This window comes from Sarcophilus harrisii, chromosome 2 (genome assembly GCF_902635505.1).
Source record: "Sarcophilus harrisii chromosome 2, mSarHar1.11, whole genome shotgun sequence".
Taxonomy (NCBI): domain Eukaryota; kingdom Metazoa; phylum Chordata; class Mammalia; order Dasyuromorphia; family Dasyuridae; genus Sarcophilus; species Sarcophilus harrisii.
In genome coordinates this window covers 516,419,195-516,433,860 of record NC_045427.1, presented here as the reverse complement: position 1 = coordinate 516,433,860, position 14,666 = coordinate 516,419,195, and the positions used below count along the sequence as shown (strand labels likewise).

The window sequence follows — 14,666 nt, the reverse complement described above, 5'->3', positions numbered from 1 at the left end:
AGACTCTTGTGCTAGGTACTAGCACAAGAATAGAACAAGGAATTGCCCCTATCAGTTGGTAATTAGAGTGACAGATCCTAGCCAGGCACCCGTTAAAGTCATTTACATCCAGAGGAGTTGGCCAGATAGGGCAGGGATGAGCAGGAAGGTTTGAGCCCTTCTGATTAGATAGCAAAAAAAAGCTTTTTTTGAGTTAACCTCTCTCCTGCTCTGTACGTAGCATATTTATATGATAATTTACATGTTGTCTTATGAGTTCCTTGAGGGCAAGGATTGTTTTTGCCTTTTCATCCCCAGCATAAAGTACCTAGCATCTAGAACATACTTAACCAATTTTTAAATTGATTTTAATTAATTAAACCATCTCTTACCATTTACTCTTCTGATGGGTTGTAAGGAACTCTGCTACATTTCAATTAACCAACAAGCATGTCTTAAGTTTGTAAAATGCCAAGCACTCTGCTAAACACTGATAATTCATTGGAAAAGCAAAACCAGTTTCCGCCCTAAAAGAACTTACATTCTAATGTATACAAATAGTATTTTTTGTTTAGTTGGTTTTGGTTTTGGTTTTTGTTGAGGCAATTAGGGTTAAGTGACTTGCCCAGAACCACATAGCTAGTAAGTATCAAGTATCCAAGACCTAATTTGAACTCAGGTCCTCCTGACTCCAGGGGTTGGTGCTCTAGCCACTGCACCATCTAGCTGTACCTACAAATAGTTAACATGCAAGTCATGGAATAGATGAAAGGTAACCTTAGAGAGGAAAACACTGGTATCTAAGAGGACTGCGAAAACCTTCCTGTGAAGATTTTGTTCAACCATTTATTAACTTTAACTCTTTTATACCAATTACTTAGGTTACCCAAACACTTCTTCAGAATAAGGATTTAAGGATTGCCTTAACCCAGAACCATGGTGATTAAATTGGCCTCCTGGACCAAGTTCAATTATCTTGCCCATTGTGCTTAGCCCCTTGGTTAAATCTACCTGTTCCTGTTTCTGTCTTTCTCTTTCAAACCAATCTTATTTACAGTATCCCAGACCAACTTTATCTACTTTATTCAAATGATTTCAAGAATGCTGAAAGAAATATTTACAGGGCATTGTGCTAGGAGACATAGAAAAGAATAGGATATAATCTTGTCTTCAAGAATCTTCTTACAATCTAATCAAGTAGACAGAATCATCATAGGCCTATCCCCCTTACCTAATTCTTCAGAAACAAGTAGTTCTTCCATTTGAGCAATCAGAATGGGAATGGGACAAGCTTTGCATTTATTGCACATATTCCAATCATGAATTGAAAAACAATATAAAACATTGAGCAAAAATCCAATTTTTATTATTCATTCAACAAGCATTTATTAAATGTTCACAGTGAGTGAAGAATACTTGAGGAAATATACAGAGAAGCAAGACAGGAGTTTGCAATCCAGCAAGGGCAGAGTGACCGCCAAATATGCAATTTAATACAATGCATTGACAATAACATTACTGTAGAATGGAAGATAATGAGAAAAGCACAATGAGCTAAGATCATTTCTGGCAGTACGTCATTCCCCAGCTCAGAAACTTTCAGTAGCTCCTCACTGAAGCCTCTTTATCACCCTGTTTTGTTACCCAAAGCCCAATTCATTCTGGCCCCACCTGACATATCCAGTGCTATCTCATATTATTTTCCCCAGTACATACTTCACTCTAGCCAGCCTGGGCTCCTCACTGTCCCATGAATACAAATGGCAGCTTTCTGACCCCATATCTTATTGTTCTTCTTTTTTAAATCCCCACCCATTGGCTTGCCAATCCCATCTCTGCCCACTTTTTGGCTCACCATGAAGCTGTTCCAACCCACACTGATCTCCATCTCTCACCTCCTAGGAATTTATTCAGTCCCCTCTGTGTTTTAGGAAATGTGTGTTTTAGAAAAGAAGCATAATGGAGCAGTGAAGAGTTGCTGGATTTCCTATCAGTGAGAGCTGGATTCAAATCCTGTCTCTGACATTTCCCAAAGCAATGTAACCAGAGACAAATCAATCATTCTCTTTTTGTTCCTTCAGGATTTGTTTTAAGTCATCGAAAATGGTGACCTCCATGGGTAGAAGCAGTTTTGTATCTTCACGTACCCACTCTCATGTTCCTGGAAACCGCATCATAAAGGAAAGCCTATTTTACCATAGGGAAAATGTTATTCTTGTGAGAGTTATGTTCCTGGCCAAGGACTCAGCACAACATAAATCATAGCTATGTCCAACAATGTTAGAGAAGCCAAAATAACTACCATAAAGTACTTGGAAATAACAGAATAACTTTAAATAATTACATTTAAAATGGTAAAATTATACTCTGGATTCTATAAAATGAACTCAAAAATCTGGTATATGTTAATTTGAACAAAAGTTCCAGTGTACAGTACTCAACTTTAGAGTACAATTAAAAAAAAAAGCCAAACAATTCTATTATATCATGCCTTTTATTGAAGGCTAAAGATCTTTGTGTTAACTGTAATAAGCTTTAGGTAAGTTTTAAATTAGAGAGGCAGAGTAGTGTAATAAAGAACAGGCTTCGGTGGCCTAAAACACTGGTTGTGGGATACTGGCCAAGGCACCTACCATGAGCATGGCAAGCAACTCTCTGAGACTATAAGTTGTGGAAATGTTATCCATCAGTATTTCTAGAGGGAGTTTCTCCATTGGCAGTTTTGTACATCAGTGAAACTACTGGCCTACCATTAAAAATGCCTTTAATTTACTATAATTTGGTTTGTCTTTTTAGAATTCAGAGTAGATTGGTGGGGGATATTTAGATAGTTCTTATTTCTTTAAAAAAAAAAATTGTCCAGGGAAGGCTGATCATGCCTTGTTTTTCTTTTGATAACAGTTTCCCTTTAGTAAGCAGAGCCTCTCAAGATCATTACTTTCTGTGTTCAAAGTAGAGATTATTCTTTTCAGAATTCCCCATCAGCACTGACATATTTAAAAGCCTCATTGAAAACTTTACTTGGAAGGGTATGAGAAAAAGAAGTCTCTAGATTCTGGTCTTGCTCACATTTGATTCTGCTCTTCTTGATCTCTTCCTTTTTCTCCTTTTCCTTTAAAACAAGCTTGGAAAGAAAGAAAAATCACAAAAATCATTTTATTGAATTGCATTTTCTTTCCCTTCCCTCCTTTCCCCCCCTTCTCTCAATAGCAGGGTAATGTGAGTTGGAAATAATGTGAGGAAAAGATTAAGAAAAGGGGAGGAAGAATGGAGTGTTTTGTTGGAGGGAAGAATTAAAAGATAGTGATATAGTCATGCCCCAGAAATAAAACACAATCAAGGAAATATTTAAACATATGCAAAGGAGAACAGAAGGAAGTTCAGAATGGGCCATGGATATATAGAGGAGTTCTGTTATAATTTCATATATAAATCTTCTTTTCTGGTTTGTTGTTTTTTTTTGAAATTTATATTTCAAAACATTCCTGTTTATTGGTGTTTAAGCTTACAATAAAAAGATATTTTTATAAGTAGAAGGATGCTAATATATCTGATTAATTTGGGATCTCAAATTGGGTTCTTGAAATATCAAATATTATACACAAAAAATTAGAAGAGAAGTGCATTTCACAGTTATGGGTAGAGATGAATTCTTATGCTAACAAGGGATAAAGAAATATAAATAATAAAATAGATTTTGATTACATGAAATTGAGACACTTTTGCACAAGCACAATTAATGTCTCTAGGATAGGAAAAGAAGCAGTTTAAGTCAAAAGGGAATTATTTTTATCAAATCTATTGGATAAGAGGATGTTATCCAAAATATGTGGCCAAATGAAATACATAAGACCAAAAACCATTCCTGAATAGTTTTAAATGGTCAAAAGAAGTATAAGATAAAGATAGCCAAAGGAAATATTAATAATTATTTATTAATAAGAAACAATGTATTAAAGATAATTAATAACATAAAGGAAATTAATAAAAATAAAAATGTGAATCAAAACTATCCTGAGGTTTTATTATCTCATGCCACTAAATTAGCAAAGAAGACAAAAGACAAGGGTCATTGTTGGAGGGATTGTGGAAAGACAGGTATATTATGCTTATTGCTAGAGCTGTACATTACAGCTCTACACTACAACCATTTTGTAATGCAATTTGGAATTATGCAAATAAAATGGCTTTTGACTCATCTATAGACATCTATAGATAGGTATGTGTTTTGTGATAGCAAAGACATGGAAACAAAATATCTATTATTTGGGGAATAGCTAAAGATATTGGGGTATATGAATATAATGGAGTATTGCTGTGCTATAAGAAATAACAAACATGGTGGGATTCTGAGACATGTAGAAAAATGTATATGAACTAAAGCAAAAATGAAGTAAATAGGCAAAAAAGCCCCTCACCCCTCTATATACAGTTAATACAGTAGAAAGAAAAACAACCACAAAATACTGAAAATGAATGTTTCAAAATTAGAAAAAAAGAAATATATGGCCCTAAGAAGAGATTTGAGAAGATGATCTCCCTCAACTTCTTTGCAAAGGTGAGTAGGGAGGAGACAGTCCATAAGTGATGAGATTAGGGTTCCTGGTGGTCAGGGAGTTAGATGAGGTTAGTGGCAGGTTCGGGGTTCAGGGAACCAAATGAAGAGGTTTGGCTCCCCTAAATCCCCTTGGGATTTGGTGCAAGGTAAGGAGTTGTGGGAACCCCCTTTTGGTAGTACAGAGGTCCTTCGTAAAGGAATCCCAAAAAGCTAGACTGATAAAAAAAAGTTTATTATTGGCATTGGGAAATCATCCTTTGCTATGCATGAATAGAAAAACTGAATTCCTTAGTGGCAAGGTCCCAGCAGAGAAGTAAAGTTTCTAGTAGAGAAATCCTGACAGAGAGGTATAAAGTCTTAGGTGAGAGAGTGAAGAGAGGGTAACGCTGAAAGAGAATATCATTTCAGCAGGCAGAGGTTGCTGCTATGCCAGGAAGAGAGAGAGTTTTTTTGGCATGGTATATTAGGTCCTTAGCAATTAGGTCCATTAGTAATCCCAAATTGCTGTTTTTATAAAGAAATCTGAGACAGAAGTTTCAATTGAATGAGATTCCCTCAATGCTGTCACTGCCCCCAGGCCTAGCTGAGATCACTTACTGGGGTGGTTTTGAGCCAACAATAGGGGTCAATAGAAAGCTGGATCTCTAGCTAAATGAGATTACTTCAACTAGTCCCACCAAGATAAACCACTTTATCTTGGTTCCCTGAGGTAGGTCTCACAGAGACCCTTGAATCTCTCAAGGAGAATCTCTCCTTTAATGAGCTTTAGAGTTTGGGGCTTGTCATAGGTATATATGTTGTATATATTGTGAGGTTTTGGATTTTTGTTTTTGTTTTTGTTTTTTGGTATGTTGATTGTTCCTTTTCTGGGATGGGGAGGGTGGAGAAGAGGAATATAGAGGAAAATTTACATGATGTAAAAACAAAAGCTATTAATAGATATTTTAAAATCCAGTGAATGCAAATATTTCTATTAAATTGAGGGTTTCAATCTGCTTAATTGAGGTTGTATTCTGGTTATGATGCCTGAAGGATCTGTGCTTTTGTGAGCCATGGGGAGTTCCAGGTATGGCTTTAAGTGAGGGAGGGCTGTGCAAAGTCACCAGACTCATTTTCTCCTTCAGGGCCATCTGGAGATGACCTTGGCCTTTTTAAGCTAAGGTTTTTGACAGGTCTCAGTGTGTTTGAGGCAATGCTCTTTTAGTGATTAAGAGTAGATAAGAAATGAGGCAAAGAATGTCCCTTTTTTACCTAATAAAAAGAAAGAAAGAAAGACGGGAAAGAGGGAAGGAGGGATGGAAGGAAGGAAGGAAGGAAGGAAGGAAAGAAGGAAGGAAGGAAGGAAGGAAGGAAGGAAGGAAGGAAGGAAAGGAAGGAAAGGAAGAAAAAGAAAGAGAGAGAGAGAAAGAGAGAAACACACACACACACACACACACAGAGAGAGAGAGAGAGAGAGAGAGAGAAACCAAAAATCAGTTTAGAAGGAGTAGACCCTCAGGTTTTCTGGCCAAGAATACAAACAATTGCTAATTGCTCAGAGCCAAAACATCATAAACAATGACCAAGTGAGGATTGGACTGGACTTAAATCAGAAAAATGAAATTAAAACCTCAGAAATGAAGAAAACAAAACTAATGGAGGGAGAATATAATCAGGTGTGGAGACTCAGACTTGCAAAATATAAAATATAATCAGAAGTGGGGACTTAACTGATAAAGGAAGATATAACTAAAGACTTACACTAAAGTGGGGGAAAGAAGTAATGATGTAATTGGAGTGGAGATATGGAGGGAGAATAGACTTGCAGGGGTCCTCAAACTTTTTAAATAGGGGACCAGTTCACTGTCCCTCAGACTATTGGAGGGCCGGACTGTAGTAAAAACAAAAACAGTGTTTTGTGGGCCTTTAAATAAAGAAACTTCATAGCCCTGGATGAGGGGGATAATTGTCCTCAGCTGCTGCATCTGGCCCGCAGGCCGTAGTTTGAGGACCCCTGAGAGAGAGTCTGTAATCTTTGTAGTATTCCACCAATAAGGAATCAGGGGAATGGCTGAACTATGTCCAAATAAGGTGAATGCTGAGGGAAGATGTAATGGTGTAATCAAAGGTGGAGGTTCATACTCACATGGAGGGATTAGGAATTCTAGATAGTACCCTTAGTACTCAATCAATGGGGAAACAGGGGAGGTACTTGTGCTTTCAGATAGGGAGTATAAGACTGCTTTTGTGCTCCAAGGGTGATTCTATAGTCACCCACTTCTGCAGTTGTGTAATTAAAGACTTAAGGAAGGAAGGAAGGAAGGAGCAGGCACTGTCTAACTGGAATTGGTCACAATTGGGTTCCCAGATCATCATCCTTCATTCTCAAAGAAAACCATAACATCAGGAAGGTAATGTCATGACTTGTAAGTGAATGAGATTTAAATGAAAGAAGCCTGTGCAAAGTCATCAGTCTCACTCTTCTCTTCAAAACCATTTGAGTCCAGTGGAAATATAGATTCACAGAAAGTTATTTGAGGTACATTGAGACTAAGTGGCTTCTCCAGGGTTACATAGTGTACTATGTGTGAGTGTGTATATAGTGTATGTTCACTAAAGAAGAAAATAGTTGAAAGAGATTTATGGAAAGCCTGTGAATTTCTTATTGTTCCTAAATTTTATTCATATATATTTAAGTCTCTACCCCCCAATTAGGCTATCATCCTCACCTTTTACCTTTGCAAGACAAAACTCCTACACATAATTTCATTTGATGTTTACACTTGTACAAAGGAGGCAGGGCAACTATGCCATAATATGGTGGAATGAGGGATAAGAAGAAGTAAGTTAGAATCCTGGCTTTTTGATATTTGGAGGCAGTTCTCTTTTTATGTAAGTGAGTAAGTCAGCAGATTTCTATGTACAGCAATTTTTTTAGTAATGAGAATTTGCCCACTGGCCAGCATAGTTCAAGAACACATGGGGGACAGGAAACAGAAAAGTGAGAACAGGGAGAGGAACACAGTGTATTTTGTATTTATATTTAATTGAGTGACCTTGGAAGAGTGATGTGGGATGTTCTAGACCCCAGTTCCCTCATTTATAAAATAAGATCAAAAAGATAATCTCTGAGGTTATTTCAGTTTCAAATCCTCTGATCCCTTTTGACCAACACTTCCCCTTAGAGGGTACCTTCTATCTCCTCTGTTTGTATCTTGTATTTAGTTAATTATTTACATATTGTCTCTTTTATTGGAATATAGGCTCTTTGAGGGCAGGAACTTTTTTTAACCTTTGTATCCGGCCATGTTTAGCAATTGACAAAAATCTTGTTGACATGCAGGTAAAAGCCCAAATAAAATGAACTAACTTTTGGGGGGGAACATTATGGAACAAGGCTCCCCAACTAGTAAATATATAAACCAAACTAATTAGATCCTGGAATCAGTTCTTTTTCTGCAATCTCTCCCCCTCCACATATACATTCCTCATCCCTTCCCACATTGTCTTCCACTAAATAGAGAATTCTGGGCAGAATTCTGCACATGCTGGGCTGTCAGCCAGTGGTATTAGGCTGGCTTCACAGAGGAGGAGAATATTTTTGAAAAACCAAATGCAGCCTCTATTGGGTTTTAGTGCAAAGGGAGAGGGAAATGGGGCAGGGGGTGATATTGATAGAATCATAGATCTAGATCTGAAAGGGATCATAGAAACTATCTACGACCCTTTTACAGATGAGGAAAATGAGGGCATGGGTGACTTGTCATAAGTGATTTGCAAATCATAAGCCACAGAGGAAAGATTTCAACCCAGTTTTTCTGTTTCCAGAGTTATTGCTTCAGCAGCAATAGCTACCACTGTTTCTAGTGCTTTTCTCTTTCCAGGAGTAAGTAGCAGGTCAGACCACTGCTCATTCACCACTAACAATAATAGGTCCTTGTCTCCTTCAAAATAGGTGACTAACAGGTATAATAGATAGAGCACTGGGCTGGAGTCAGGAAGACCTGAATTCAAATTCAGTTTTGGACATTTGCTAGCCATTATACCTGCTTTGATATTTTACCTTTATCTACCTCAATTGCCTCAACTGTAAAATGGGGATAGTAATAGTAGTATCAAATGCAATTGTTTGTAAAGTGCTTGGAATATTATAGATGCTTAATAACTGCTTGTTTGCTTCCTTCCTTCATCATCTCTCTCCAGGTACGAATATGGGAGATCCCAGAGGGTGGCTTAAAGCGGAACATGACCGAGGCGATCCTAGAACTTTATGGACACAGCAGGAGAGTGGGGCTTGTGGAGTGGCATCCGACCACCAACAACATCCTGTTTAGTGCTGGCTATGACTACAAGGTGAGCATGTCCCCTCCTGGAACAGGCCTTCTTAGAACTGATGAGGAGTGGGAGGAAATCTTTTATTATATCTATAATATCACAATAAAACTTAAAAAGCCCACTACATACATTTTCTCAGGTAATTCTCACAACCCCTTTGTGAAGTAGGCAGGACAAGTGTTATTTCTCCCCATTTTCTAGTTGGGGAAATTGAGCCCTAAAGAGAGGAATAATCTCTTTAAGAGGTCTCACAACTAATTAATTTATATATTTTTTATTATAGCTTTTTATTTATAAAATATATGCATGGGTAATTTTTCAGCATTGACAATTGCAAAACCTTTTGTTCCACTTTTCCCCTTCCTTCCTCCCACCCCCTCCCCCATATGGCAGGTAGACCAATATATGTTAAATATGTTAAAGTATATGTCACAATTAACTAATTATAGTTTCAGGACCAGGAGCTGAGTCGGTTGCCTTGAAGATGCTCACAAGGAGTTAAATTTTTTTAAAATTTAGAAACAAATTTAACAAATCAACATAGTTGGTGGATATGGAAATCCAGCATGTGCCCAATATAGATTTTCTTTGTTTATTTGCTTTCCCCCCCATTCCCAGCCCAGGCATTAACTCTTTCCTTGTTTAAAAAAAAAAAAGAAAAAAAGAAAGGATGCTAAGCATGTTGGGATCCAAAAAAAAAGGCAAAAAGACATTCCCTGCTCTCAAGAAGCTTACAGTCAAATGGGAAAAAGAACAAATAGATAACTACAAACAAACAATATGCAGGATAAATGAGAGAGGGGGAATTAGCAGAGGGAAGGAACTAGAATTAAATTTGAGAAAGGCTTCTTGTAGAAGATGAGATTTTTAGTTGGGACTTTGGAGATGAAGAGAAGAGAGAACATTATAGGCATGTAACTCAACCAGAAAAAAATACCCAGAGGCATCTGATTTGTGGAACAGAAGACTAGTGTCCCATTGGATCAGAGTACATGTTGGGGAGTAAGGTATAAGAAGACTGGAAAAGTAGAAGGGACTTAGGTCATAAAGGGCTTGAGTGCCAAACAGCATTTTATATTTAATTCTGGGGGCAACAGGAGGGCACTGGTGTTTATTATAGATTATAGGACCCACAGCTCTTGAGAATGGAGAAAAGAGAAGAAATTAGCTCTCTTTGTGGTGGCAAAGAGTTAGAAATTGCAAGGATATCCATCAATTGAGGAATAGCTAAACTAATTGTGGTATGTGATCATGATGGGATATTGCTGTGCTATTAGAAATGATAAGCTTGATGATCTTAGAAAAACATGGATTGACTTGTGTGAAATAATAAAGAGCAAAATGAGCAGAACCAAGAAAACATTGTATACAGTAACCGCAATATTCTTTTAGAAACAACTTAGGACAACAAAGTCATTTTGACAATAATAAATACCCAAATTAACTACAAAGGACCCACCAAAGCAACACCATCTGAATTTAGAAAGAACATTGATAAATAGAAGTATGTCCAGATTGATTTTACATATATACATATTTGTGTTTAATGGTAGCCATCTCTATGCTTCAGGCAAGGAAAGAAGAATAAAAGGAAAATTTTGTTATATATTTAGAAGGAATAGCAAGTTGTACTTAATGGATTTGCAGTTTCATGTGTGATCACCTTTTTTCTATTCTAGTATGTTATAGAAATACTTGTTTTATCTCTTAAGTTCAGAATAAAATAAACATTTTTAAAGAGATTAAAAAGGATAGCTTATTGGATGATGATGAGGACCCCAAAAGTTCTAGATCACAGTCTAGACTGGTGGTTTGAATCTAATAAAGTAAGTTTGTAATATGGATAAATGGAAAGCTATCCATGAGTTTTAAATATATATATATATATTTTTTTTTTACAAGTACAAGATAAGGGGGCATAGCCAGAAATCAGTTACTCTGAAAAAGATTTGGGGCAGGGAGTCTGGGGAGGGGACTTTTATTTAGTGTTATTTAGTGGACTGTGAGCTCAATGTGAGTCAAATGTCTAATATGGAAACCAAGAACAGCTAAATGATCTTGGGCCATTTTAAGAAAGGGGACTGAGGAGGGGATATTCCCACTCTGCTCAGTCTCAGCCAATCCACATTTGAAACATTTCAGACAGTTCTGAATGCAGCATTTTAGGAAGGGCATTCAAGAGCAGCAGTGTCTAAAGAAAGTGTGATCAACTTGATGAAAATAGGTTACATGGTCATGTCCCATAAGTATCAGCTGTAGGAATGAGGGATGTTTGGAGCAGGAAGAGAAAGCTTGAAAAGAAAGATCATGATAACTGAATTCAAGGGCACTTGGGATGGGAGGAAGAAGAGCTACTTATTAACCTCAGATGGAAGTATTAGGAACAATAGGTGGAAGTTGCAAAGGTAGATAGGCTTGATGGAAGAAAAGACTTCTTAACCATTAGAACTCTCCAGAGGTGGGAATGTGGGCAATAGTGGATGGCCCCACTCAAAAGTTCTGCTATCAAAAGTTGGAGGAACACAGGGAGATTTAATAGTGGAGATTCTGGGGTCCCTTAGCACCTTGAAGTCCTTCCATTCAGTACCCAAAGGTATGCAGCCTAGCAATACAAGTCCCAGGTTCTGCAGTCCTGGGCTGCTTAGTTGACCAAGTTGAGCTTTTACCTAGGGTAGGGGTTCTTAACCTATTTTGTGTCATGGACCCTTTTGGCAATAAATCCTATGAATGATGTTTCTAAAAGAATGAAATAAAATACTTAGGAATACAACAAGCACAGGAATGAAATGCTGGACTTGGAGAAAGGGACACCTAAGTTCCAACCTAGTCATGGATATTTCCTAGCTGTATGACCCTGAACTAAGTGACATAGCTAATAAGCCATTTTACCTCTGTTTGCTTTAATTTCCTCAACTGAAAAATAGAAATAATAATAGTACCTTCCTCCCAAAGCTGTTGTTTGGATCAAATGAGATAATATTTGTAAAGTATAATACCTGGCATATAATAGGCATTTAATAAGCACTTCTTTGGCACAGCTGGGTGGATAGAGCATTAGACTTGGAATCAGCAAGACTCGTCTTCATGGATTCAAATCTGGCCTCAGACACTTAGTAGCTGTGTAACTCCAGGCAAGCCACTTAGCCTTGTTTGCCTTAGATTTCTCATCTAGAAAATGAGCTGGAGGAGGAAATGGCAAACCAGTTCCAGTAGTTTTGCCAAGAAAACCCCCAAATGGGATCATGTGGAGTCAGATATGATTGAAACAAGTGAACAACCACAAAATAAATACTTGATGTCTTCCTTCCTTCCTTCCTTTCCCTCCTTCCTTCCTTCCTTCCTTCCTTCCTTCCTTCCTTCCTTCCTTCCTTCCTTCCTTCCTTCCTTCCTTCATTCCTTCTTCCCTCTTACCTACAAAAGAAGCCAGTATATTGAAATAGAGATGTAAATTTTTTTCCCCATCCAACTTTATGAACCCCTCTGAAATCTATCTATGGATTCAGGAAGGACTGTGGATCCTGATTAAGAACTTGTAATATAGAGAATATAATAGAACAGTAGTGTAAGAATCAGGAGATATGATTTCTACTTCCATTTTCATCACCAACTTGTTTTATGACCTTAATTATACCCTATTAATCTGCCTAAGCCTCAATTTCACCATCTGCAACATGGGGATAATAATAACTTTCTCTGCCTATCTCACAAGAGGGTTTGAGAATTAAATTAAATAATGGATGTGAAGGTGCTTTGGAAAGTATAGAAAGCAAATGATATTATATGTATATGTATTATTACATGTGTCACAAGGTATCATTATTATTTTTTTATTTCTATAATCACAATAATTATTGCTATTTGGTTCCTCAAAATCAGCAGGATCAGGAGCCTAACTTCCATTCCTGTCTGTCTTTCTTATCTATCACTCCCTACAGGTTCTCATCTGGAACCTGGATATTGGGGAGCCGGTGAAAATGATTGACTGCCACACAGATGTGATCCTTTGCATGTCCTTCAACACAGATGGCAGCCTGCTATCCACCACCTGCAAGGACAAGAAGCTGAGGGTGATTGAGCCCCGTTCTGGCCGAGTGCTCCAGGTGCTGAGCTCTACCCTGCTCAAAATTAGCTTCGTGACCCTGGATGATATGGGAGGGATACAGGGGAGAGGAAGGTGAACTCTGACTGATCTATCCCTACTCTCCTTTTCCCCTCCCTTCCCGCTAGCTGGGACAGATTTAACTGATGGGATATGCTCCAAATCATTCTGGGTTGGCATATAACTCATCCCAGATACGGGAGGGCACTAGTTAGATGTACCCACAAGTGTGCAGTCTGTAGATCAGTATAGTATAGATTTTTCACACACACACACACACACACACACACACACACACACACACACACACACCAACTCCCTCATAACCCTAAACAGAATTTCTCTGGCCTAATTCTTGAGGCTTAGTATAGACATTGCCTTCAGAGGCTAGCTTCCTTCCTTGCAGGCTGCAGTATTTTTGGCAGACCTTATCCACTCAATCAGAAAATATCTGGAGAACCTACTAAATGATTAGGCTCTATACAAGAGTGTTCTCATTCTCTGAAAGCAATATCTGGGGTGGCCAGGGTCATTCCTAAAGATGTAGGTCAGGGCAGGAACTCCTTAGCCTCCCTCCTTCCACCAAGCTTCTCTCTTACCTCTAAAAAATGGGGGGTAGACACATGTTTAATCCTTACGTCCTAAATCTATTACTTAACATGATACCGAAATGACCTTATGTTCTCAAAGGCTATGCCAAAGAAATGCAAACCCCTGGCTGATCCTGCCTTTTGGAAAGGCCCTCAGCTGGCCAACTGCCTATCACTAGGCTAGCGATGGATACTTTGACAAAAACAACTTTGTCTATCAATCAACCAGCAATTATTTATCACCTACTAAGTACCACGTCAATCTTAGAAAGGTTGTAATCTTCCTTTATGGAGGACACATTTACACTGAGGTAATCACAGATCTTAGAAATATTTAAGTATCAATACGATAAAGGAAAAAGTAGTCAGGTGAAGGTTTTCCAAGGCTTAGTTTCCTCATTTGTAAAATGATATAATAAAAAGAGCCTAGATTGAAGCAAGAGGACCTGAGATTGAAACCCAGCTTTCCCAATAATTTCCTTTGTGATCCTGGGCAACTCACTTAATGTCTCTGGTTTCCTCATCAGTAAAATAGATGTGATTAGACAGTTTCTGAGGTCCCTTCCAACTCGAAAACTCCTATCTGAGGATCCTAGGAAACATGGAGCTCCAGAGAGAAGTAGAGATGGGATGGGAAGAGGGGAGGATCTGTCCTACCCACTTTGCATTGTCGCTTCATTGGAGGGAGCACTGTGCCCTCATTGCATGATGACCCTCCCTCCTCCAGCCACCCTCCCACCTTCCTAAGCCACTACTGAGCCACTAGCACATAGGGATGGAGGTCCCATGACTCTGTGGGTAACTCAGTTGCCTCTAGTCTTTCTCTTTATCTCCCTGCTCCTCCCTCCTCTTCAGGAAGCCAGTTGTAAGAACCACAGAGTAAATCGGGTGGTATTCCTTGGCAACATGAAGAGGCTCCTCACAACAGGCGTTTCCAGGTGGAACACCAGGCAAATTGCCCTCTGGGACCAGGTCAGTAGGTTCCCTTTGGGCTTCTGGATTCTTCCTTCTATGCCCCCACCTTATCTGCTCAGGAAAAATGGAGTGCATGGCTCAGAACTGTAACTTCTGGGTTCTGGGGACTTTGAGCTTCTGATAAAGTGTTGGGTGGTCTGGGCCTCAGTTA

General features: G+C 38.5%; 1 protein-coding gene across 2 annotated transcripts in view; it reads left to right on the top strand.

The window, feature by feature from the left end:
• CORO2B (coronin 2B) overlaps positions 1 to 14,666 on the top strand; it is a 230,773-nt gene that overhangs the window by 198,087 nt on the left and 18,020 nt on the right. For both annotated transcript variants that reach the window (XM_031955316.1, XM_023498304.2), the window contains exons 4-6: positions 8,720 to 8,869; positions 12,787 to 12,951; positions 14,396 to 14,512. In XM_031955316.1, the coding sequence (XP_031811176.1) occupies positions 8,720 to 8,869; positions 12,787 to 12,951; positions 14,396 to 14,512 (432 nt within the window). The remainder of the gene's footprint in view (positions 1 to 8,719; positions 8,870 to 12,786; positions 12,952 to 14,395; positions 14,513 to 14,666) is intronic.